This window comes from Mus caroli, unplaced genomic scaffold (assembly GCF_978045245.1).
Source record: "Mus caroli unplaced genomic scaffold, Mus_caroli_1 scaffold_5, whole genome shotgun sequence".
NCBI classification, from domain to species: Eukaryota; Metazoa; Chordata; class Mammalia; order Rodentia; family Muridae; genus Mus; species Mus caroli.
In genome coordinates, this window is record NW_028227260.1 from 94,244,970 (window position 1) to 94,271,298 (window position 26,329).

Below are 26,329 nucleotides of genomic sequence, written 5' to 3' on the forward strand. Positions count from 1 at the left end.
TACTACCTGTTGGCATTTCTTCAGTTGCTCCAAATCCTTTAAGGCCTGTTCCCTCTGACTCCGAAGATCAAGCTTCTCCAAGCTCAGTCTCTCCACCAGCTTCCTGGCTTCCTGGAATTTGCACATAAGGAACTCCTTCTCCTCCCGCTGGCTGACCTGGAAATGCAGCAGCTCCTCACAGCGTTCCCTCAGCATCTGATTGCTCTGCCGGATAGCGTCTAGGGACAGGGAAGACAGCAAAGGAGATATGAGTCCTAACAGCCAGACACTCCTATAATACTAAGTGGCCTTTCTCTAAGAAGTCAAACCAATTCCTAGCCAATTCCACTGATGATATGCCCCCAAGTGTCTAGAATGCATTACTAAACATAGATTCTTCACTTGAAGGAATACACCAAAATCAACTTTCTTTTTAAGTCTCATTTATATTCTGGTCAATTGGAGGTATCCCTACCCTGGGAGCACTCAGTCCCAGTCCTCCCAGGCTTGTATCTCTGTCTTCAGGATCAGGAGGCCCTAAACATGCCTGAAACACTTGGGGAGGTAGGGAAACAGTCCCCCAAAGCAAATTTTACTGTGTACTTTATGGCTGCAACCTGGGAGCCCAGAAGGTGCAGACTGAACAAGCTAGTAGCTCTGAGTTTCACTCTCTTCAGCTGCATTGAAAACAAATGAGGGTGACATGAGAAAGAAGGCAGTGCCAGTGCAGAAGACATACTCAAAGATCTCCTCTCACCAGAGCTGGCCATACCCTTCCAAGAATAGGACACATTTCATCTTAGAAAAAAACCCCTCCCTCTCTCTGAAGGAAAACCATATCCCCCTCCTACCTAAAAGCTTGTTATGTCCCAAGAAAGAATAAACCTATTCCCATTGATTCCTATAGCCCACTCTTCCCCTACCTACCATGGCTTTTTAGCTTATCCTCCTTCCCCATCCCTTCTCCCTTCCCTGGTGCTGGCTTTGAACCACATTATTTTCTGCATGTGACTCTTCACAGAGAACCCTACTTAAAACAAAGCAAGGTAGCTAAGTTTGAAACGCTGGATGGTTCTTGGGCACATCATGACCTCATACCCTGCCAATTACGAGATGCAGGTGACAATAAGCTTTGTCCTTATATAAGTATCCCAGGCCCCTCCTGACTTTTAACTTCATACCTCCCTCACACTGCAATCTTTACCTCGGAGCTCTTGATTCTCTTCCAGACAGCGCTGGAGGGTCTCAGGAGTACCCTGCTCTGAAGGCAGATGTAGCATTGCAGGCTTCCCCAGAGAAGATTCTTCACCCAGCATGTCCTGGTCCTCTGCTGGGCCACCACTGGGCTGCACCATCTCACTCAGCTGATTCTTCCAGAGGTGCTTGTTCATCCAACAAGACAGTGTCTAGAAGAAAAGGGTAGTAGGAGTGCATGACAAAGAACAGAGTTCGTTCAACTAGACTTCCATTCACAGCAAAAGGCTGGACATTTTGTCTGGTGGAACAAGATACAAAAGTGAAGTTTGGGTCTAAGACATAGCAAATATTACCATTGCAAAGAGAGAGAATTGTGGAGGAAAGGGGAAGTAAACTGGGAATCCTACCTCCTCCACACACCTTTAAGTAAAAGCAAAGGGTCCTGGTCCCTCACCCAGTATAGTGGAATGATTGATATATCCATGTCCTAATCCCTCAACCTATAAATGTGATTTTTACTTGGAAAAAATGCTCTTTACAGATGTAGTTAAACTAAGGATCTCAAGCCAGGCATAGTAGTGCATGTCTTTAATCCCAGCACTTGGAAGGCACAATCTCTGCGAATTCAAGGCCAGCTTGCTCTACATAGTAAGAACCTGTCTCACAAAAATCAAGGCTCTCAAATTGAGATCACTGCAAGTTATATAGGTGGGCCATGACCCCAGTAACAAGTATCTTTCTAAAAGACAGATGAAATGGGACTGGGAATGTAGTTTAATGGTAGAGTACTTAGCTAGCAGGCACAAGACTATGGTTTCAATTCCCAGTTCTTCATTCATACATATATATATATACATATACATACATATATATACATACACACAAAAGAGACAGAAAAGAGAATAAACAGGTAGAAACACAGGAAAACAGACATAAGACAGAAGCTGAGACTAGATTGATATAACCACAGGCCAAGAAACAACTGAGCTACCCACAACTATAAGACACATGAAGGATACTCCTGTACAGCTTGCAGATGGAAGCATAACCTTGTTCACCTTCTGGTTTTATTCTCCTAGCCTCCAGACCTGTGAGATATCAATTTTCTGTTCTTTTAAGCCACTTGGCCTATGGTCACTTCTTACAGGAGTCAAGTGGTCACTTCTTACAGGAGTCAAGAAAATGCAAACACATGGTAAGAGAGAATTCAGGAGACCACATTGTACCTGAAAAGTGTTCACTGGGGATAGAGACCTCTTGTGTCTTCTTTGCTCTAAGAAGTTTGAAAGTGTGAACTGGGGTGTCCGAGACACATGACCCCTGATCTGCTTATGCTGGCTTTTAAACCAGAGAATATGCAGGACAATACTAACCTGGAGACCTTGTAAATCCTGCCTCATACTGACAACCAGGAAGAGAATGATCTCAATGCAAGTTTCCAGAAATGGACTTTCAGTAAGGGAGACCTCCTGTAACACTGGGGAATATTGGCTATTTATACTAAAGGTGTTGCTACCCATAGGTCCATCTGCCTGAGCCCACACAACTGACTCTCCCCTCTTTTTCACCTACTTTCTTCCTTCAGGTTCCAGAAAAGCCTTCTCTGCTGGTGACTCACTCCCTCAAAGGCTGATGCTGCTCAGGCCCTTTTACTGAGTCCCCACTTCTTCACGTTGAGGAACTTTGGGACTTCTTTCCTAACTGCATTCACCCCTGCAGTAATTCCATCCAGTCTCATGGCTTCTAACCCAAATCTTAATGTTGATAATATCCCAAACAGTTCTCATTCCTAAATTCCAGATATTTATAAAGCTACTTGGATGTCTAGAAGTCTTAAAAGAAGTTGGAGAGATGTCTCAGCTATTAGGAGCACTCACTGCTCTTCCAGAGAACCCAAGTTCAGTTCCCAGCACCCATGTTGGGCAACTCACAACCTTTTGTAACTCCAGCTCCAGGGGATTAGAAACTCAAGGGGAAGGGATCTATAAGAGACTGTTTCAAAAAATATTGAAGTATGGGCAAGTGAGATAGCTCAGTGGATAAAGGCCCTTGCTATGCAAGCCTGGAGACATGAGAACATATAAAGGTGGAAAGGAGATAGCTGACTCAATGTTGTCCTCTGACCTCTACACATTCTAGCCATGGCACCTGTGCTCCCTGTATAAATCATACATCATGCATGCATGTGGGGGGCACACACACAAATAGTAAGTATTTTTTGTAGCATGCCAATTATGTCTCAAGAAAGCGGTTATTGAAAATCGCAATGGGTGGAACAAGAGAGATAATGGTTCGGGGATTAAGAGCACTTGCTGTTGTTGCAGCTGTGGCTCACAAACATCTGTAACTCCAATCCAAGGGGATCTGAAACCTTCTTCTGACTTCCTTGGGCACTAGGAAAGCATAGCAAAGCACCTATACACATAAAATAACATCTTCTGTAGAAAAGAAAATAATCATGGTAGAGGACTGTAATGGGGTGTGAATTAAAGTTAACTATGAGCTGATAGTTACAGCTAAGAAATGTGTACATAGAACTTACTATATTATTATTTCTACTTTTGTACATTTTAAATTTTTTCAGTAATACAAGGCTGACAACGCTATCATCTTTCACCTGCATTACTGCAATAATCTCTTTACAGATCACCATGCTTTGCTTTTTCAATGGCCCTTTGCAGTCAATTGGCCCCACTGGGGCCAATTACCTCAAAAATAACTCAAACTACTTCTCTTCTCTACCATGAACTCTTTCAGAGTTTTCATTTCTCCTAGTGTAAAAAACAAAGTCCATACAACAGCCTACAAGATCCTATACCACCTATACTCCTTCCTTCCTTCCTTCCTCTCCACCAACTATTCTCCCTTGCCCTCCCTGATCCTTCCTTTTTCCTAGGAAATGCCAAGACAACACATTCATTCTCAGGTCAGTTAAATGTTATGAGGACAGGCAAACAGATTACTATGAATCATTTGCAAAGTAAACTGAGGTGCAGAAGGTAAGATCTTTAGTTGTGAAGGTACACTTGAAAACTTTTTAAAGACTTCAAATGCACTCAAGTTTGATAAACAGCCTAGCCTGATGGCGAACACCTGTTGCTCTAGCACTCCAAAGGCTGAGGCAGAACTTTGAGTTCGAGGTCTACCTGGTCTACAGTGCAAAAAGTGTTTCAGAAAATTTGATCAACAGAAAATGTCTCCTAACTATAGAGTTCTAGCACTAGGGGCCAAGCCCTTAGGCGACAGCTGCAGTGAAGGGAAGGACAGATTCAATCCGACTAGCCACCTAAGTAATCTGGGAAGCGAATAACTGAAGCTTGCGGCAGAACAAACTGGGCCTAAGGTGGGGGGAAGGGTGTGGACCTCTGGAGTCTCGGAAGCTACGAAACAGCCACCGATGGAGCCCTGTCTTTGGAGAAGAGGACCACACCTGTCAGCAGAGTCGGCCAGAAGTGAAGAGGGCAGGAGCAGAGGGATCCGACCGCTCCGACAGAACCGGAGCTCCTAGAAAGTCCTAGTCAGGCGGTCACCCTTCCTTTCTCTGCAGTGGAAAACTCCACTTCCGGCTTCCGGTGTCGTAAGAGCGGGATCCGGAAGTAAAACACAGACTCAAAGGCTTGGAGATTAACCGGCGAATCAAAACCCCACAGTGCCATACTCTGTTCCAAAGAAAAGTCTTAGGTCGCCAGCCAACGTCGGCCAGCAGAACACCAGAGCTCTCCTCACTGGTAAACATCACACACTTTTTTTTTTTTTGAGACAGGGTCCTACAAGACCAGGGTCTCGAACTCAAGAGATTTACCTGCCTTTTTTCCCCGTCTGCTGGGATTAAAGTAGTGCGTCACCACACCCACACTCGCCCCTACCCCATTTTCAAGGCACCGCCTCCGCACTAAAACACCCAAGTTTCAGTCTGGTCCTGCTACTGGGCTCTCTGCCGCTAGACCCCCCCGCCCCCCAAGGAAAAAGCCTAGAGGAAGCTGCGAAAGTCCAGCTTCAAAGCCAAACTAGCAGCTAGGGAAGGCGTGGCTATGCTGCTAACGGAAGTGGGGTCATCCGGGAAGGTGCAGGGCCTCAAAGGTCCAGCGGAAAGCTAGGCCATACATAATTATTAGCTGGGTAACCCAGGAGACGGGAACCCAGGAGAACTGTGTGGCGTTGCACCTATGACGAGACTTTGAGATCTCGCGGCAGCGGCATCCCGGAAGGCCAAAGGGCGGGGCTAGCCAGGGATGCGCGCGCATTTACCTCTACTCTTCTCTCCTCCCACAATGATAGACTAGCCCGAAGCTCCTCCCCTCCTGCCTCTCCTGAGGCGGGTCAGCTCAGTCAAAGCACACGCCCTCTTGCGTTAAATGGGCCAGCGAAGCTTAGCCCCCGGAAACTGGCTGAGCACTACAGATCTGTGAACGTGTTTGGCAGCGGCAACTAAACTCAGGTAAAGGGGTGGTCTGAAAGCATATCGGTGGAGGGACATGCTTCACGCTTGTACGTCGCGTGTCCCTTTGATGCGCGCTAATCTACGAGGTTTTAACCCATCCCTTTGTATCCCGCACTTTCCCCGCATTGGGCCCATGAGGACTAGATCTTTAGAAGAGAAGGGACTTTACGGGATCACCCAACTGGGCCAGAAGAGAGCCGGAGCTGAACTCCATCATCTGCACAATCAAACGTGCTCAGTTCATTGTGGAGTTTCTGGCAGACACCCGAGTACCCGACTCTGGTCCCATATACAGAGTGTGATGCCGTGACTAGATTTTAGCTAGCTGCCCAGAGTGAGGGGAATTATATTAAAGCTTTAGTACTTTCGTAATGTACAGCCCCTAGCGAAGGCAACTTTGGAGGTTATGGCTGGAGCTCAGAGGCAGCAGTTTCTGAGTCTCCGAACGCATCGCGCGCGCGCACACACACACACACAGAGCATTCCCCAGCCAGTGGTTTTAGTAATCGTCACCAGCCTGGTGAGAACCCAAAAGACCCTTGGATAAGGTTAAGTTGTCAATGCTCTTCCGTTCTCCTACCATATCAATGAGTCTTTCTTCCACCAGAAAACATCATGGCAGAGCAGGTGGCCCTGAGCCGGACCCAGGTGTGTGGGATCCTGAGGGAAGAGTTGTACAAGGGTGATGCCTTCCACCAAGCTGATACACACATATTTATCATCATGGGTGCATCGGTGAGTCTCCCTTCAGGCCCCGAGACTAAAAGATCAAATATAGCATTGTGCAAGGCACTTCTTTCTCTGTATCTCAACTTTCCCAACTGACGGAACTGCTGAGGTACCCACAAGTTCTACTAGGTTGAACTCTATGGCATATACTCCCACCTGTGTGTCCTGATTATCACAGCAGTACCTGATATACATGTACTTGTGTCACATTTCAGAAATCTGTGCTCAGCCATTGAATGTAGACCAGACTTGGATCATCCAGGTTCTAAAGCACCACCCAGTTGCACTTCTTCCTCCTGGATGAAAAAAACTGATGTGCAATCAGGGAAAATTCTAATTTTAATGAATCTGTAATTTGATAAATATTACTGTTAATTTCAGTGGAAGAGTCTGAGGTCCTGCCTCTCCCTCTTTTCTTTCTACGGCATGAAGTTCTCTGGGGATAAACACCTCCTCTTTGCCATATCTTCCAAAGCCTACTGCAAATTTCTGTTCATCCCACCTAGTCCCAGTTGTCCAACTGGAACAACTACCATTGTGCTCTGTTAGGAAAAACTGAAGAACAGAAGCAGTCAGAGGGGTGTTGTATTGATAGTACACAGTAAGAGTGGAGCAGGTGGGGGCTTAGTAAATACATGGGCTTAGACCAAATCACCCCTTTATGTGCTATGTGGCAGCAGGGCACGTTCAGTGGCCAGTGTTCAATGGCAAAGGTAAACTCAATTGCTTGCTTTTAACCCTGGAATCAGCTCACCCTCGTGTGACCATCTTCACTATTAACTTATTGTGTAATCTTGGACAAGAACTTCATCAGAAATAGTGTGTTCTTGGAAGGGTAGCCACTGGCTCAGCACCTTCCACCCTGAACCCCTCAATGCTGGAGGAGCTCTGTGGTTTTTTGTTCACACAGAGCATTTCCATTCACCAAGGGCTACAGCTGTAGGTCAGTGGTAAAGCCCTAACCTCATATGCATGAGGCCCTAGGTTCAATCGCAGTACTCCCCAAAAAATGGAGATCAGAACATGCCACCCCCTTTGCCAAACTTGTTTGTTGTCTGCCTTATATTTCTGAGCAAAAATGGGAGTGGCAGAACTTAGAAAAGGAATGCAGAAACAAGATGAGGAGAAGGGCCCTGCCACTGAAAGGGGAAGGGAGAGACAAACCAAAGCACTGTCCCCTGGCTCCTTGTAGCTCTAAGACCTAAGGGAGGTACTTAGTCGGAACACACAATACAGCAGCCCTACCCTCAGCCCTGTCTCTAGCCTAGTCCCCTTAAAGGAGCTATGCATGTATCTGCCACAGACCTTAGCATGTAGGATTCTGCTTTCAGTCTAAAGGGCCAACTGGAAGAGAAAGTAACTGAAGATTATTTCCCCTGCCCCACCCATGCTTTCATAAGCATGCAGCAACAATAACCCAGTCATCAAAGATCATTTTTAACTGTAGGACATGAACTCTTAGACATCTTGTTGATAACTTATTATGTGACCTGGAACAAATGTCTACATTTCTCTGAACCCTGGTGTTTTTCATCTAACAAACAAAAACCAGGCAGCTTCTCTGGCTTTATCCTAGGCTAATTATGTGAATTCTAGCCTCAAGTTGAGCAACTTCCTTTCACTGCAATCAGTATGGTTCCCCTTTGCTCTCCTCTGCTCTGGAGTAAGAACCCGGGCTTCCAGGGTAGAAATAGGAAGTATTAGTTCCAGCAAAAGGGAGTGGGGAAGAAAGAGATTTTCTAAAAAGCAGCATTGTTTCTTTCTGTTCCTCTCAGAGGTCCTGAGACAGACAGACAGACAGACAGACAGACCCTATGCTTAGCCCCTAGAGTAGCTCCTGCCTGATACTTCACTAAATGCAGGAGGCGGGCAAGGTGCTATCTGATCTAGGACACCTGCAAGTTCTCCATTCATTAAACAGAGCAGTCAAGTGTCTCCCATCACACAATAGTCTCAGTTCCTATCCTCCTTGTGGGGACAGTGTACTTTGGGGAGCTGCATGTAACAAGTCACAAATGGGTTCTTGTGTACTAAGGCCCCTGCAACACACAGGTCCCAAGAGGACCTAAAGAGCCAGGCAAGTTGAGGATAAGGGCAACTGCCCTCTAAGTTTGGAACAAACTCAGTGTGACCTAGAAACTAAAAGGAAGCTAGTGGCTGGCAGGCCTCAAGCCTAGGAAACTGGAACAAACTAGGCCAAGTTGATCCTAAGTAGCCATCCTCTGCCCCTTCTTCCTCCCCAGGTCCTTACCCAGTCCTTACACATGTACCCAGCTTCCTTGGTGGGGACATTCTCAATGTGCCTCACTGTAGCCATTCCTCTTCTCAGAACTCCCACCCCAACAAGAAAGTGAACAGAAATCCTTACTGTCCCACTCCTTATGGACCAGTGCAGGGAAGGAACTGAGCCTAGAAGGGCATCTCCCCCAGCCAATAGGACCTTGGTGAAGCTAGAGAGTGAGTCTTTCTCCTATGCAGAAAAAATGGAGTAGGTCTGGGAGTCCACATGGGCAGATGAGCTCACTACGGGCCCATCTCTCAAGACATCTGATTCCCTACCTAGCCTATGTGACACCCATAGACTCAGTGAGCACTTCAAGGTCCATCCTGCTGACAGGACTGTGTGAGGAGTGACCTGGCAGTCCCAGCCCATCCCTCTACTTGGGTCATTTCAGAGCTGACTTCTCCCTTGAGCTGGTAAGATTCTTGCTGTGTCATGATGACCTTGGCATTCTCCCAAAAGCCTGGTGACTCACAGAGTCCCAGGGTGTAAGAAGGAGGCCTTTTGTTAGATTTTTAGCTGAGACCTACCTCATATCTCATATCAGTGCCTGGAAAATAGCGGATCCTCAGTCACAGTCTTCACAGTCTAGAACTCTGTCTTGGAAAGCTAGGTGGGTCCCTCATCCCCAACAACTCTTGGGAACTGAGTGCCTCACTCCTGCAAGGCCTTCACTCGAATTTCTCCCAAACAAAAGGCTGGGTATGATTTGACTTCAAAAAACAAGAACCCAAACCTCAGCTAACTATAGACCACGTGTACTCAGGGTCTCTTTGCCTTTATCTGGCCAGATGTCTGTGGCTAGAGATCTTAATCATGTCTTAATTCTCCTAATTCACCACATACCCTTAGGTAGATCCTTCCCCTGCCATGGTACTTGGGCAATATGAGGGGGTGGCAAAGATGAGAGACTTCCAGCTGTCTCTCTAATTGCCCCTACTCCCACACATGTTAAGTTTAGATTTTAGTTCTTCTCATGTTCCTTACTTCAGAGGAGTTTAGTGAGAGTCATGAAGCCAACAGGAAAGACAGGGTCATCCCATCCCTGAGCAGAATGACTACCTCCCACCCCCACTGTCCTTAGTCCTACCTCACCTCCCTTGGGTGACTTGAAGCCAGGCAGACTGTCAGTTGCAGGCTGAGCCAAAACAAGGAGAGCAGGTTCTATGTCTTGTTAATCCCAAAGAGAACAAGAACAAACAGCTCTGGGTGTGGGGCAACTGTGACTCAGCAGACCAGTCCCCTGCCACCAACACATTGGCTAGAGTCTGTACTGATTCCTCCCAGTTAGTTGGAATTTGATCATAAGCAAACACCGCCTGCTTAGAAAAGTCTACAAGCCAGGGTTCTCATTGTTTCTTTTAGTTTCTAGTTCCCAGCAAGCCAGCCCTTTCCAGAGTGTGTGAGGACAGGCTAAAACCCTCTGAACATGAGCAGTAACCCACATCCCACTGATGGAAGATCATAGAGGCAGGCATTGAGAGCATTCTGAGGAACGAAGAACCATCCTGGGGGGAAATCCTGGCCCAGAATTGGACTTGTCTATGCTGAGCTTTGTGGGACCTATAAGGGCAACCATCTTGCACAACAGAGTAAAAGCTTTGCCCAGCAGAGTGATTTGGGGGACAGTAATTAGGCCACTCAGGTGGCCGTGCTTGGTATCACATGAGGAAGTGACAGATGAGGAGGCTCCAGAGCAATAGAAGCCCAACTGGCAGCAAGTCTTAGATATTTTCCTAAAGATAGTCATAGCATTGAAGTTACTTACTGGCCATTGGGCTCAGACTCCCAGAAGTTCATATAGAAGGTAGCAGTTATCATAGGAACCCACTCGCCAATGCTCAGGACTTTAATTCTGAGCAGTTGACAGACATGGGCACTGAATTGCTCGCTCATACCAATACAAGGTGTTAGAGTTTGGCAACAGCCCTCTATGGAAGTTTTGGGAACCCAGAAGAACCTAGAAATGACATGCACACAATTGATTCCATGGACCGGTCACTCAGCAAACCCCTGAGAACAAACATTCAAGCCATGGGAATCCCTGAGTGCCCATAACCATCCTTATCCAGAACTGCCATTTCCCATAGAAATGGGCTCATCAGTGCAGCTACATGGTTCACTCTCTTTTGTTTGTTAATATGCTAAGCAAGTCTGCTACTCAGCCTCAGCCTTCCCTAAGCCTCTGCTGCTCCCTTTTTTTTTTTTTTTTTTTTTTTTTTGGAGACAGGGTCTCACTACGTTTCCTGGGCTGACCTTGAACTTGTTATTCTCCTGTCTCAGCCTCCCAAGTACTGAGATTACAGGTATATACTAGTAGTACATCTGGCTTAGTCATTTTTGAAGTTTGGATCAAAATGGTATTACCACTACAATGTTTTGATTTTATTTTATTCATTTTATGTACATAGGTATTTTGCCTGCATGTATGTCTGTACCACTTGCATGTCTGGTGCTCTCAGAGGTCAGATCCCTAAAACTGGAATTACAGATGGTTGTGAACCACCATATGGATGCTGGAAATGAAACTAGTGTCCTCTGAAAGAGTAGCTTAGTGCTCTTAAGCACCAAGCAACCTTCCCAGCGCCACCACTTCATTTTAAAGAGCTAGTCAGCTTAGGCTATGTAATCAGCTTGGGCTATGCTGCATATTAGTCTACCTGTGATAACAGAAAGTTGCCTATTAAATACTGTACTAAAGGGAACAGCGGGCTGGCAAGATGGTTCAGTGGTTAAGAGCACCGACAGCTCTTCCAAAGGTCCCTAGTTCAAATCCCAGCAACCACGTGGTGGCTCACAACCATCTGTAATGAGATCTGACTCCCTCTTCTGGAGTATCTGAGGACAGCTACTCACATATAATAAATAAATAAATAAATAAATAAATAAATAAATAAATAAATAAATAAAAGAGAGAGAACAGCAGTTCACTCTCTGGGGGTCCCTGATCCATGGAGCCCAGCATCTTTCCAGGTCATGGTGATCCCAGCCAGGTAAAGAAATAAAGAAATAAATAAATAAATAAATAAATAAATAAATAAATAAAAGAGAGAGAACAGCAGTTCACTCTCTGGGGGTCCCTGATCCATGGAGCCCAGCATCTTTCCAGGTCATGGTGATCCCAGCCAGGTAAAGAAGGATTGTTCTAGCTGTATTCTGCATAGCTTATTTAAATTTTGCAAGGTTCATGCCACCCAGACCCACTGCATCTAAAACCTCATCCCAAACACCTGAGAAATTAGTGCCAAAATGCCTTGTTAGAAAGTGGTGTTTTGAGTTTTAATTAGATATACCTGTAGTAAAAGTTTCAGCAAATTACTTTTGTATAGATATTCAGGTTCTTAAAACCAGAGTTGCTTTTTCTGTAGAGAGTGAATTAGGATATAGATGGGACCAGTGCCTGACTTCAGTTGCACTTGCTCACCTCTCCCCATGAAGTAGTACTATCCTGTGTAGCATGGGTTCACACTGCTCCCACGTTCCTAATTATAGGGTTTGAGATGAAAGGGCAAATGCCCTACTCTATTCCAAGAGATTGGTAGTCATTTCTGCCCCTTCTTCTTGTACCTGGTTTGGCAGGGTACAAAATGAAAGCATGTTGGGCTGTTACTGATGACTGCGATACGGAACTGAGTGTGCACATTAGCTTGGAAATGAGGATCGTGAACTTATGTCTAGGTTCTTTATAATATTTACTTTTGTAAATGGTATTGTTTTAAATTGCTAATTTTTCCAACTCACTAATACATGAGTTTTATTTACTGTTAGTAAATAAAAGTTGTTAGCTTGTATCTACTTATATTTACAGTGGGTTCTTGGGGGTGCTGTTTGGTTTATTCATTAGTTTTGCAGTGTTACAGATCAAACCCATTGCCTAACACTTGACCACTGAGCTATATCCTTAGCCTCAAATATTTATAATTCTTATTGGAATATTTCATCAAAAATAACACAGACCTTAAGGGTGCAGCTGGGCAACTTTTCACAAACTTGGCACACCCTTGTAAATTTCTCCCCCCATTAAGAAAGGGGCTTGAAAGATGACTCATTGGTTAAGAGTATTTGCTACTTTTGCTCAAATCCAAGTTTAGTTCCTAGTACCCACAACAGGCAGCTAATAACTCCTTATAACTCCCAATCCAGGGGATCCAGTGCCCTTTTCTCCCTTCTATAGGTACCTGTACTTATGTGCATATACACCCCTCAACATACCCATACACATAATTAAAAACAAAATAATTACTTAATAAAAAGAAGAAACAGAGTATTATCATCTAAAATCTTAGCACTGCCGAGGCTGAAGCAGGAGATTCACTTCAAGAAAGACATTCAAAACTAGCCTGCCTAAGCAACATAATGAGACCCTGAATTAAAACAATGTAAAACATATGGTGGTATACTTCTCCTGTAATTCTAGAAAGGTGGAAGGAGGAGGATTAGGTGTTCAGGGCTACCTTGGCTACATAATGAGCTTGATGCTAGTCTAGGATATAGGAAACCCAGTCTCAAAAAAATTTTTTTTAAGTAACTAAAGCCAGGTGTACTGGTATACAGTTGTAATCACAGCACTTAGGAGGCTGAGGCAAAAGGATTACCTTGAGTGTAAGGACAGACAGTCTGAGCAACATAGCAAGTTCAAAACTAGCTAGGATTACATAGCAAGACCCTGTCTCAAAGCTACAGCAAAAAAAAGTATGTACCCAAAGAGCCCCCACTTTGTAGCCATTGTTTCCCTAGGAGTAATGTCAAACTTCCTCTCCATCCCCTGCTCAATTATTTTCACCCTCTTTTCTTGGTACATATTGTAATGCATAAATGGTAGCTATATTGTTGAAGACCTAATCTAGGACATTTCTGTCTTCCCACACAATTCTTGGATCCCCCTCGCCAGCCAGTCTACCACCTCTCTAGGCAACTAACTACTCATCCGAGTCCTGTCATAATAGTCTAATGTTGTCCATTCCGGGGCTTTTAAGTGAATTCATGAGTATATAGTCTCTTATGTCTGGCTTGATGGTTCATCGTAATATATTTTTAAGATTTGCCAACACTGAAATAGTAGCTCATTCCTGAGTAGCTGAATACAGATATACAATTTGTCCATCTGCATGCTGGTTTATTTGACCATTTCTGGTCTATTTTAAATTAAAGCTGCCATGAACATTCATGCACAGATCTTTGGGCAGCTGGCTGCCTGCTTTTATTTCTCTGGAGTAACACCTCGATATGTATAGCTACTTCACCTGATAAGAGGCTGCCGTGCTGTTTTAGATTTAATCATTGCATGTTTCTACACACAGTCTATGAGTTCCATACCAATACTAGGTCTTCCTGTTGCTTTGGCTTTTTGCGGGAAGGGAGTTCTATAAGTATGTACCAACTATCATCATTTGTATTACAGCCATTCTAATGAGTCTGAAGTAGTGTCTTGTTAAAGTTTCATTTTCTGACACCTGATGATCTTGAACATTTCCCATGTATTTTATGGCCATTCATTTCCATTCTGGTGAAACATCTGGCCAAACCTTTTACCCATTTCAGTTAGATTGTTTTTCAGTGTGTCATAGGAGCTACTTAGATATTCTGAATACAGGTAAGTTTAGTGAATGCTATCTCTAAGGTTGAAACTTGTCTTTCTGGTGCTAGGGATTATACTCTGGGCCCTGCCCATGCAAAGCACATACCCTACCACTAAGGTCGTAATGCCAGGCTTGCCTATTTTCCTTCGTTTCTTTTGTTTCATAATAGTGGATATTGAACCAGTCATATGCATGCCATTCATATTTTTCATATCTCTCTTTCCTCTCTTATATTCCCTACCCCCAGTGCAGACCTTGAACTCTATGTATCCAAGGATAATCCTGAAGTTCTTATCCTCCTGCCTCTACTTGTGGAATGCAATGATTACAGGCTGCAGTACAATGCTGGCTTATGATTATGACTTTATATCCTAAGAAATCTCTATCTACTCCTATCACTTTTTTAATCTAGCAACTTGGAAAAACTCTCATTAATTCTAATAATTAGTCTGTAGGTTGATTTGAGGTATATTTTTTTAATAAACAAGCTATCATCTAATAATGACAGGTTTTTATCCTCTATTCCAAACCTTATACCACTTTCTTTCTTTTTTTTTTTTTTTTTTTTTTTGTTTTGGTTTTGGTTTTTCAAGATAGGGTTTCTCTGTGTAGCCCTGGCTGTCCTGGAACTCACTTTGTAGACCAGGCTGGCCTCAAACTCAGAAATCCGCCTGCCTCTGCCTCCCAAGTGCTGGGACTAAAGGCGTGCGCCACCACCACCCGGCCACTTTCATTTTCTTGTCTGATGACACTATCCAGGGCTTTTAGTTTAAGACTGACTAAAGAGACAATAGCAAGCATTTAGAATTTTCTCATAGACACCTAGATGTGTGTCTGTGATTGTGTTTAAAGAGAAATTTAACTGAAGAAGGGAGACCCACCATGAATTTCATAGAACACACGATTGATTGGTGTCCCTGAGTGAACAAAAGGAAATTGGAGAAAGTAAGCTAAGTGTCCATATTCATCTCTCTGCTTCCTTGTTGACAACACAAACTTCACACTGCCATCACCATGCCTTCCCTCAAACTGTAAACCTGAATAAACCGTTCATCCCCTAAATTTCTTTCTGCCAGGTATTTTTTTCATAGCAACAAGAAAGGTAAACAATACCCCATTTTGAATGGTGTTTTTAGGGTGTTTGGTAGATGTCCTAAGTCAAATTAAAGAGATTTTATTCCCTCTTTGATTAAAAAAATTAAATAGAATTTTTTTCTGAAACCCTTTATCTGTATTTGTTGAACTTAACAAAGTTGCTGTATTTTAAAAATCAATACACAGAAATGAAGATTTCTCAGAAGGCCTATTGTAATCGTAACTTCCAGGCCAACCTGAGTAAGTTTTTGAGACTCTGTCTCAAAAGATAGGCAGACATGGTGGTACATGCCTTTTTAATCCCAGGAAGTAGAGACAGGTGGATTTCTGTGAATTTGAGGCCATCCTGTTCTCAGCAAGTTCCAGGTCAGCCAGGGATAAGATCTGTGACTGTCCTGGTTAGGGTTTCTATTGCTATGACCAAAAGCAAGTTGAGGAAGAAAAGGTTTATTTGGCTTACACTTCCACATCATAGACCATCACTGAAGAAAGTCAGGAAATGAACCTGGATGCAGGAGCTGATACATAGAGGGATATTTCTTACTGGCTTGTTCAGCCTGTTTTCTTATAGAACTCAGGACCATCAGTCAAGGTTGGTGCCACCCACAATGGGCTGGGCCCTCCCACATCAATCACTTAAAAATGTCCCACAGGCTTGCCTACAGGCTGATCTTATGAGAGTATTTTCTCAATTGAGGCCGCCTCCTTTCTGGTGACTCTAGCTTATATCAAGTTAACATAAAACTAGCCAGGACGGGGACTCTATATAGTTCAGTAGTTGAGTACTTGCCTAACATGCTTGATTTCCTAAGTTCAATCACCAGCACCACATACACACACAATGGTTTTTTCAACATTTTTCATTTAATTTCTTTTGAGGGGTATTGGTTTTGGGTTTTGTTTGTAGACTTGGTTTCTTTGTATAGCCTTAGCTGTTCTGGAACTCATTCTGTGGACTAGGCTGGCTATAAACTCAGAGATCCGCCTGCATCTGCCTTCCAAGTACAGAGATTAAAGGCATGCACTACCACTACCTAGCTAATTTTTTTTTAAGATTTATGGTTTTTTATATATGTGTCTGTGTACCAGCCAGTCAGCCACATGTGTATGGATGCCCACAAAGGCCAGAAGGTGTCATTAAATTCCCTGGAACTGAAGATACAAGCAGTTGTGAGCTGCCTGATATGGATGCTGAAAACCAAACTTGGGACTCTGTACAAAACCAGCAAGTCTCTTAATACTGAGCATCTCTTCAGCCCATTTTTAAATCCTTTAATGTGATTTTCAGTGGTTGATTTTGTCATTGCTCTCGCTACCTTTATTCTTTGAGACAGGAACCCTCGTTGAACCTGTAGTTCATCTGTACAGCCAGGCTAGCTGACAAATGAGTTCCAGGACTATATAGAGAAACTCTGACTCAATAAACAATCGACCAATCAATAGAGTTTTACATCAGCCTTTGTCATCAAGTTGTAGAACTAAAGTTCACAAAGTGCCCTTAGAAGTATTCCCCTTTATTCTATCTTCAGGGGAAATTTACTTCAGAGTGGAATTCTCTCTTCCTTGACTCTGGTAGAAGCCATTAGCAATGCTTTTCAGGCCAGGAGTTGTCTTTGTATCATTGCCACCCCTTAGGTCCATTCCTCCACTATATCCTAGGTTGGATCTCTTTTTTTTTTTTTCTTTTTAAGACATTTTTCCATCTTGCTGAACATGGTGGCACACATTTGTAATCTCACTACAAAGAAGGCTGAAACAAGAGGGTTGTCTGTAGTTTGAGGCCAGCCAGGACTACATACTGAATTTAAGACCAACCTGGGACTTTATTCCCAGCACTGGAAGACAGAGGCAGGTAGAGCTCTCTTGAGTTTGAGGCTAGCCTGTTCTACAGAACTACTTCCAGGATAACCAGAGCTACACAAAGAAAACCAGACTTGGGGGTAGGGGATGGACGGTACCAACCTTGGTTATATGGCAAGGCCCTGTCTCAAAAAATAAAATTAAAATAAAAAATTTAATTCAGTGTCTCAGCTAGGCTATAGTGGCACACACATTTAATCCCAGTACTCCAGAGGCAGAGGCAGGTGGATATCTGTGAGTTTAAGCTCAACCTTGTCTACAGGATGAATTTGAAGACAGCCAGGACTATACAGAGAAACTCTATCTGGAAAAAAGCAAACAAAATTCTATGTCTCATTCTAACTTGTTAGGGTTTTGTTAGGCTGGGTTGGGTTTTTTTGGGTTTTTTGGATTTAGGTGGTGGTGATAGTGTTTGAGATAGGGAGAGGGTCTTGTGGTATATACCTAAGGCTGACTTTGAAGTCCAGATCCTCCTGCTCCAACTACCCAAGTACTGGGATTATAGACCTGTGCCACGAAGCCCAGCTTTTCTTTCTTGTTTTGGTTGTTTAGTTTGGTTTGATGTTTGGGGAATTTGGTTTTATTTTGGCTTGTTTTTTTTTTTAATAGCTCTTAATTTATTCTTTGAGAATTTCATACATGTATACAATGCATTTAAAGCATATCTACCCTCCATTCTCTCTCTCAACCCCTCTGGACAATCTCCCCGATCCCCCACCCAATTTTCCTTTTTGTCATAACCCATTAAGTACAATAATTGCTTCCTACATGCTCATGAGCATGGAACCATCATCCACTCCTTGAGCAATTACCAAGGGGCCATGAAGAAAAATTATATTCCCTAGCAGCCATCAGCTTCCAACAGATCCTTAGCTAGGGGTGGGAGCTTGTGAACTACACACACACAGCATGCTGGCCAACTTGATCTCATGCAGGCAACTACAGCTACTGTGGCTTCGTGTGTACCACAGCCTTGTCATATCAAGAAAATAGCAATTCACAGCTCTCCTCTAGCACTCTTTTGTTAGTTTTCTACTCTGTTTGTTTGCTTGTTTGTTTTTGTAGTGTGGGGGTGGAAATGAGGACCCTTGCCTACTCCAAAATCACTGAGCATCTTCTCCAGCCCAATTTTTCCATTGAATGTTTTCACTGCTACCTTATTTTGTTTAATTCTGGTTTAGAAGAGGTGATTTTGAAACAGTATCTCCCTATATATTGGGAGGGTATATTAGCACCAAATCTGGCCTTTGTTACAGAGACAAGACTTCATTCTGCATCATCTAACTTTTCCTGCCATTATTTTTCTAACTTTCCAAATTGAATGACCATCTCATAGCCTTCTAGCTCCAGTGACATCTGAGGCCTTACCTCACAGGTTTTGTTTTTCTTTTATGTGCTGCCTTTATCATCCTTAAGCTCTAATGAATTTGATGTCTAGGGTTTCATCTTGAACCCAGCAGTGTCATCTACTCATCTGTATTGGTACAAGGCTGGTACAGGCTTAAGTCTCAGAGATCCTCTGATATATATGGGGAGGGCATAGTAGGTATATTTCTAGCTGAGTGGTAACCCCAAATGAGGACTAAGATCACCACTGGTGGTGAATGATCTAGGTTGTGTCAGCTCTTTCTGACATGTTTCTTCTTCTGCAGGGTGACCTGGCCAAGAAGAAGATCTATCCCACCATCTGGTAGGTAATATTTCTACACTACCCCCCAAAATACTCTCTACCAGGTACAGGCCTTGGCCTTCCCTAGCCAGTCTGAAAACAGCTGTATTGTACCCTCAGGTGGCTGTTCCGGGATGGCCTTCTACCCGAAGATACCTTCATTGTGGGCTATGCCCGCTCACGACTCACAGTGGATGACATCCGAAAGCAGAGTGAGCCCTTCTTTAAAGTGAGTGTGACATTGGATCCTGGAGCCTTGTGCTGCCCTTTCTTCTACTCCACAGCAAGACTAGCTCCAGGCATCCCTTGAGAAGACATGTCCCCATTCCCATCATAAGAAATAGTTCCCTCCTTTCTCATTTGACTTACTAACAGGCAGGGCCACCCAGAACACTCAATCTCTGACACCTCACATCCTTGCTTTCCCTTGCCAACCACACAAAAGTTGTGTCTACTTAATTGTGCCACCTTCTTCCTGACCTTTGAACAAAGATAGGAAGAAGGTCCCTTCAGCCTCATATCTGTCTCCTAGCTCCACTCTGGCTTCATCCTGCTATGCTCTGGTACCACACTGAGACATGCCAGTAGCTGGATGAAAGGACCCTTCCAAGTACCTCTTTTCTACAGTAATTGCACTATGTTGACATTTTCTCACCACCTATAATTTACTGTGGTAATTTTGGAGAGACAACTTTCTCCATCATTCTTTTTTCTCAGGTTAGACTTTCCTGAAATCCAGTTTCTACTCTAGGTATGAGGGCCCCAAGGATACATAAAATGTGCCAGTGATTTGCCCCACCTGCATATATTCCTGCTATGTGCCTTAGCCCCCTGCCTGTGGATACACAGAGTTACCATGATGAAGTAAACTCCTGTGCTTGTAGAGCAATGACAAGGGACTCAAGGAAAACCCACCTTACCTGTGGAACAAGAAATTGTTGAGAGAGTGAGGGGGATAGGCACAGAGAGAGAAAGAGATCTTCCATTCCTTTAGGGCAGAACAACTGTAGACTCTTGAGAAAAGTAGAAGTTGACATTCGTCTGTGTATCCCCAGGCCACTCCAGAAGAAAGAACCAAACTGGAGGAGTTCTTTGCCCGTAACTCCTACGTAGCTGGCCAGTATGATGATCCAGCCTCCTACAAACACCTCAACAGCCACATGAATGCCCTGCACCAGGGGATGCAGGCCAACCGTCTATTCTACCTGGCCTTGCCCCCCACAGTCTATGAAGCAGTCACCAAGAACATTCAAGAGACCTGCATGAGTCAGACGTAAGACCTGTCTTTCTCCACTCCTGTCTGTCTGTTCCTGTTTCTGCTATTCTAAACAGCCCCAGGTCAAGCCAGTCTATGCAAGCTGCAAAGATGAATGCCCCTAGTGTGTTGCCCATATGGAATAGCATACCCCTCCCCCCAAAAAAGGAACAGGTTATCCACACACACTGGGCAGCCTCCACCTTCCAAGGCTCTCACTACAAAATAGTGGCCCCTTGCAACATTTCCCACCAGGACCATAAAATGACAGTGTTGCTCCACAGAACAGATGCTCATTGTGAGAATTCCTTCCCCCACCCCCAATCCTCAGCAGATCCACAAGGTGGCAGTGTTGTTTCATAAGAGAGCACTGCTGACTGCAAGCCATCTTCTTCTTCCTCCTGAATTTAGAAAACAACTTTAGCACTCTGTTATGAGTGGCAAAGAAAGAAACCTGGTCTTTTAAAATCTATGGAAATGTGGGCAAGGTGACACATAAATAATTTCAGCATGATGGAGATTGAAGCAAGAAGATTGCTTGGAGTTCAAGGCTAACCTGTGAGTGAGCCTGTCTCAAACAAAAAATAAATAAATAAATAAGCTAGGTGTAGTGACACACAGTTGTAATTCCAGTACTCAGGAGACAGGAGGATCATTATGTTGTCAAGGCCAGCCTGGGCTACATACGTACTGAATTTGAAGTCATTCTAGTCTTCATAGTAAGAATATGTCTCAAAAAAACAAATAAAAGCTAGTTTAAAAAATAAGTAAGATCAATTAAAGTCAGTTGCGTTGGGCAGTGACTCTAGTCCCTGCTACTGAAGGGATGAGGAAGGAGTACCCTTTGAACCCAGGAATTCCAGGACAACCTGAGAAACACAATTAAGACTTCAAGAACATAAAACCAATGAGGGGAGCCAGACATGATGGTACAGTACCTGTGACCTCAGCTCTTGGGAGGTGGAAACAGGAGAAGCAGCAATTTAAGGTCATTCTTAACTACATAACAAGTTCTTGGCCAACCTTGGATACATGAGACTAATTAAAGTAAAACTAGTAAGGAAGCTGTGTCCTTGACGTCTCATCTGCCTTCTTTCCTGTTGGCTGCTGGGCCACTTCTGACCCACTGAGGGTCTGGCACTGGGAGGTGGGGAACAAGGTCATGCTACCCTAGCACCAAGGTGGAAAAATCCCTGGAGTTGTTCCAGTCCCTACCATGTTGTCAGGGAAGCTTCTAAGATGCTGTCTATTCAGGATAAGGATCAATAGTAGCCAGCAGAGCTTCCCTGAGTCACCTGAGAATACAGTGGCTGAAAGCCCTGCTCCCTGGTGTGAGGGTCAGAATGACATGGCCATAGGCCTGTTCCTGGGAAAGGTTTGGGAAATAACATGATTGGGGGCTCCAAGCAGAGGCTGGAACCGCATCATAGTGGAGAAGCCCTTCGGGAGAGACCTGCAGAGCTCCAATCAACTGTCGAACCACATCTCCTCTCTTTTCCGTGAGGACCAGATCTACCGCATTGACCACTACCTGGGCAAAGAGATGGTCCAGAATCTCATGGTGCTGAGGTGCACAGGGAATGGGGTGGAAGGGAACCAGGGCAAGGGTGGCAATATAAGGAACCCCACCTGCCCTGCTGCCCCAAAGTCAAATTCCTCCTAGATGCTGGCCAGGGTACTAAGCTTGGTACTTGGCTCAGATACAGCCACTATACTGTGGAATCCCAAATGTAGCATCCATTTATGAGCCCTTCCAAAATGTCTCTCATGCTAGCCTCTAAACGAACCTCCCACAGGTTTGCCAACAGGATCTTTGGCCCCATCTGGAATCGAGACAACATTGCTTGTGTGATCCTCACATTTAAAGAGCCCTTTGGTACTGAGGGTCGTGGGGGCTATTTTGATGAATTTGGGATCATCAGGTAAGAACCCATATCCTACCCCAACTCAGCTCATCTTCACACTATGAGGGCTAGTGTTCAAGTGACCTGTTGGGGGTAGCCATGAAGGGTATAACTCCCATCTAGCCAAACCCCAAAGGGTTAGGATTAGTATCTACTTACTTGCCTTAGGATACTGGGAAGAGGCTAGGGGTAAGGAACCAAGGTTTTCCAGCTTGTCACTAGGAAACCTTGTTTGGTAATCCTAGGGCAACTAGAACTTAGTTATCCGCTTGGCCCCACCCTGGAAATGGCACTTAACTAGAGCATCTGCCTCTTCTGCTACTAGGGATGTTATGCAGAACCACCTCCTGCAGATGTTGTGTCTGGTGGCCATGGAAAAGCCTGCCACTACAGATTCAGATGATGTCCGTGATGAGAAGGTAGGTGGAGGCATGTCCACCAGGTCCCCAGCAGTCATGCCCCATAACAAGTAATTCTATGACAAGGCACTGGGCTCTTGTCCTACATCCTCCCTGTTACCTGCATTGGTTTTCTCCCAGGTCAAAGTGTTGAAGTGTATCTCAGAGGTGGAAACTGACAATGTGGTCCTTGGCCAGTATGTGGGGAACCCCAATGGAGAAGGAGAAGCTGCCAAGGGATACTTAGATGACCCCACAGTACCCCATGGGTCCACCACTGCCACTTTTGCAGCAGCTGTCCTCTATGTGGAGAATGAACGGTGGGACGGTAGGTGACATTTCTAGGATCCAGCAAGGCAGGGTTAAGTGTGCCCTCAAAGAGACACTTCTTGTTATGATCATGGTATGAATACATGGTATTCAGTGGTAAGGGATGCTGGAGAAGGAGGGCTACCACAAGTGGGAAATGACCCTAGTCATTACTTATTCCACATGTACACATTCACACATATACACAGACACAGGAGCTCTCTCTCACATACACACAGCACAAGACTAGGAAAGCCAGTCCCTGAGGTCATCCCTGCCCTCTAGGGGTACCCTTCATCCTGCGCTGTGGCAAAGCCCTGAATGAACGCAAAGCTGAAGTGAGACTGCAGTTCCGAGACGTGGCAGGTGACATCTTCCACCAGCAGTGCAAGCGTAATGAGCTGGTCATCCGTGTGCAGCCCAATGAGGCGGTATATACCAAGATGATGACCAAGAAGCCTGGCATGTTCTTTAACCCTGAGGAGTCGGAGCTGGACCTAACTTATGGCAACAGATACAAGGTTCAACAGGGAGGACCATCTGGGCAAGGCCCTAAGGGAGGCCCTGGGTGGCTGAGTACAGTAGTATCAGCAACATCCCCCTTTCCCAAACCTGCAGAATGTGAAGCTCCCTGATGCCTATGAACGCCTCATCCTGGATGTCTTCTGTGGGAGCCAGATGCACTTTGTCCGTAGGTGAGGAACCCCCAGCCTAACACAGTCAGGCAAGAGGGATGGTGTCCCCCCACCCCGTCCCTGTGTGCCTCCACTCCATCCTACACTGTATCCCTTCAGTGATGAACTCAGGGAAGCCTGGCGTATCTTCACACCACTGCTGCACAAGATTGATCGAGAAAAGCCCCAGCCCATCCCCTATGTATATGGCAGGTAAGGGAAGGATGGGAGCTAAGAGGGCCAAGCCAAATGAAGCAGGGCAGTGGGAATTACCAAGGATAAAGGTTACTCATGTCTCTCCTTTACCTCCCAGCCGCGGTCCCACAGAGGCAGATGAGCTGATGAAGAGAGTGGGCTTCCAGTACGAGGGTACCTACAAGTGGGTGAACCCTCACAAGCTCTGAGCCCTGGAACTTACACCATCTATACTCTGCCTTTTCTGGCCACCCTTTCTGCATCTGCCCTTCTCACCATCTAACCCTATATTAGGACTATTGACCCCATATTGGAAGGACTTTGGGACCATACGCCTTAGATACACATTCTAGTCCCTGGGCTTGGGCCACCATTCTGTCCTATGTTGCTGCCACTGCCACCACCACTGAACCCAGCTACATTCCTCAAATACCAGGCATTCAAAACTCATTGTAGGGTTTCAGGGCCACCACTGGCCCTATCTGAGCCACCCATCTTTCCACAAGACCTGAATCACCTCCCCTCCAGCCCCTGCAGAAAGAATGCCTGTCCCTGGACTCCTTAAGAAAGGAGTTAGGAACAAGGGGAGGAGCCTTAGGCCTCAGGGACAAAGACCAAACCAGACTCCCCTGAGGCTATGGGCAAGCTCCTCAAAACTTGAAGGAAGTGGTCAAGGATACCTATGTGAGTGGACCTGCCCATGGCCACACTAGCCTCAGTGCTACTAGACATTCCTCCTCACCAGCTGGAAGAGACCTCATGCTGCCTAGCAATATTTTGGGGGCTCTAGATGTCCCCTGACCAATTCCATACTCCATGGTCAACCTCATCCCACCTATGGGCAGCCTCCTTACCAAAGGAAGGCAAGAGCAGCAGCTAGAATTTTCCTACCCCTACCCTGCCATTAAATCCTCAAAACTGTTTTACCTGTCTCCTTGTCCTTTTCTCCTTGCATCCAGGATCATGAAGGGGAGACCTATTATTTCCCCACTTCCCATATTTGTTATTCAGGGTTCTATAAAAGAACAGAACTGATCAAACATATACTAGAGTTGCTTAGAAGCTACAGTCCAAATAGTCCAACAATGGCTACATATTTTGAGGAAACACCTGAAGCTGATGCTAGAGCAGTCTCTTAATTTGAAATCTTCTGAGATAGACAGACTAGAGAAAGAAGGTAAAGTTAAGAAGTTGAGGGGAAATGTTTTATCTTGAGAGTACATTTGAAACTTCCAGGCCCAAAGTCCTGACATTTGATGGAGGGGAGTCCCAAGACCAAGGAAAGGTGGAGAGATGCCACCACCATGAATAGGTAATAGACAGAATAGGTAGGTGGGGAATAGGTTGTTGATTGATGATACTTATCTGAAATCCATTTGACCTTTGAGAGATGATTCAAGTCAGTTACCTGAAGCTTGCAAGAACTTTTTAAAGCTTATATAGACTAAACAGATGGTTTTTAGCACAGTAAGAAGCACTTTTGAGTTTATACTTAGAAGACAACAAAAGAAAAGTTAAAATCTGAGCTTGGGACTATGGTAACATTAGCAGTGCTTCACCAGAAATAGATTAATAGCTTATCAAAACTACATTGATTAATGTCAAAAGTCTAGATTTTTGAAATCTTTTTTTTTTTTTTTTTTTTTTTTTTTTTTTTTTTTTTGGTTTTTCGAGACAGGGTTTCTCTGTGTAGCCCTGGCTGTCCTGGCACTCACTTTGTAGACCAGGCTGGCCTCAAACTCAGAAGTCCGCCTGCCTCTGCCTCCCGAGTGCTGAGATTAAAGGCGTGCACCACCACGCCCGGCTAGATTTTTGAAATCTTAAAAATAGTGTAGGGCTGGCGAGATGGCTCAGTGGTTAAGAGCGCCGACTGCTCTTCTGAAGGTCCCAAGTTCAAATCCCAGCAACCACATGGTGGCTCACAACCATCCCTAACGAAATCTGACGCCCTCTTCTGGAGTATCTGAGAACAGCTACAGTGTACTTACATATAATAAATAAATCTTAAAAAGAATATGTTTAAAAAAATAGTGTAAAGGGAAAGAAATCTGAAACACTTCATTTTTTTATACCTTAAATCACTTATACATTTATAAACTGCATTTACATACCTTAAAACATAAGGAATAGTTACTTTTTTAAAGTAACTTTAAAAATTGTGAGTTTATCTCCTCTTAGAGTCTTAGTAAGTCCTAATTGTCTTTTTCAACTGGAAGTCTAGGTAAGGAAGGCTTGAGACTTAATTCTTACACACGAAGACAACAGACAAGGCATAACAGAGAAGGCAGCCGAACCCTTGGGAGAGGAGCTGCTAAAGCTACAGTTAGTCAATACCTTCAGAGATCTGAAAAGAACAAATTATAGATTTAAACATAATATAAATGGTCTATACATCAATTAAAATGACAGAGACTCGTTATCTATATGGATTAACATAGGTTCCCGTGGTCTCCACAGTTTCATTTCTTCTGCTGTCATACAGAGCAGCATGGCCTTTGCCTGTACAGACCCAGGTCTCTGAGATTTTTCCTATAGAGGAATTTGGGAAAATTGACCTCACTTTGACCAGGCAAAGTAGGGCAATGAACCCAAAAAAGTGTCCCCAGTTTGTACAGAGCCCTAGCAGCAGGCAAGGCATGGGACAGTTTTACCCAGTGATTAACACTACCACAATCTAGGTAGAGTCATCAAGCCCCATATATCTTCTTTAGAAACCCCGCTAGGCCGGGCGTGGTGGCGCATGCCTTTAATCCCAGCACTCGGG

The 26,329-nt window shown here is 44.6% G+C and overlaps 2 protein-coding genes across 11 annotated transcripts in view; one reads left to right on the forward strand and one right to left on the reverse strand.

The window, feature by feature from the left end:
- Ikbkg (inhibitor of nuclear factor kappa B kinase regulatory subunit gamma) overlaps positions 1–26,329 on the reverse strand; it is a 69,505-nt gene that overhangs the window by 24,911 nt on the left and 18,265 nt on the right. For 2 of the 10 annotated variants that reach the window (XM_085838138.1, XM_029473055.2), the window contains exons 1-4: positions 9,718–9,829; positions 6,503–6,642; positions 1,184–1,385; positions 4–218 (exon numbers count right to left, since the gene is read on the reverse strand). In XM_085838138.1, coding sequence (XP_085694264.1) covers positions 4–218; positions 1,184–1,385; positions 6,503–6,541 — 456 coding nt within the window. In that variant the 5' untranslated portion in view covers positions 6,542–6,642; positions 9,718–9,829. Of the gene's footprint in view, positions 1–3; positions 219–1,183; positions 1,386–4,606; positions 4,799–6,502; positions 6,643–9,717; positions 9,830–26,329 lie in introns of those variants that run through there. The other 8 variants (XM_029473058.2, XM_029473057.2, XM_029473056.2 and 5 more) reach the window with 7 other exon arrangements.
- Positions 4,793–24,488, forward strand: G6pd (glucose-6-phosphate dehydrogenase). Its single transcript, XM_029473053.2, has 14 exons — positions 4,793–4,904; positions 5,455–5,614; positions 6,225–6,352; positions 18,814–18,851; positions 18,951–19,059; positions 19,886–20,103; positions 21,496–21,654; positions 21,882–22,007; positions 22,315–22,408; positions 22,529–22,715; positions 22,982–23,217; positions 23,315–23,391; positions 23,491–23,583; positions 23,684–24,488. The coding sequence occupies exons 3-14, from the start codon at positions 6,233–6,235 to the stop codon at positions 23,772–23,774; spliced, it is 1,548 nt and encodes a 515-aa protein (XP_029328913.1). The 5' UTR covers positions 4,793–4,904; positions 5,455–5,614; positions 6,225–6,232; the 3' UTR covers positions 23,775–24,488.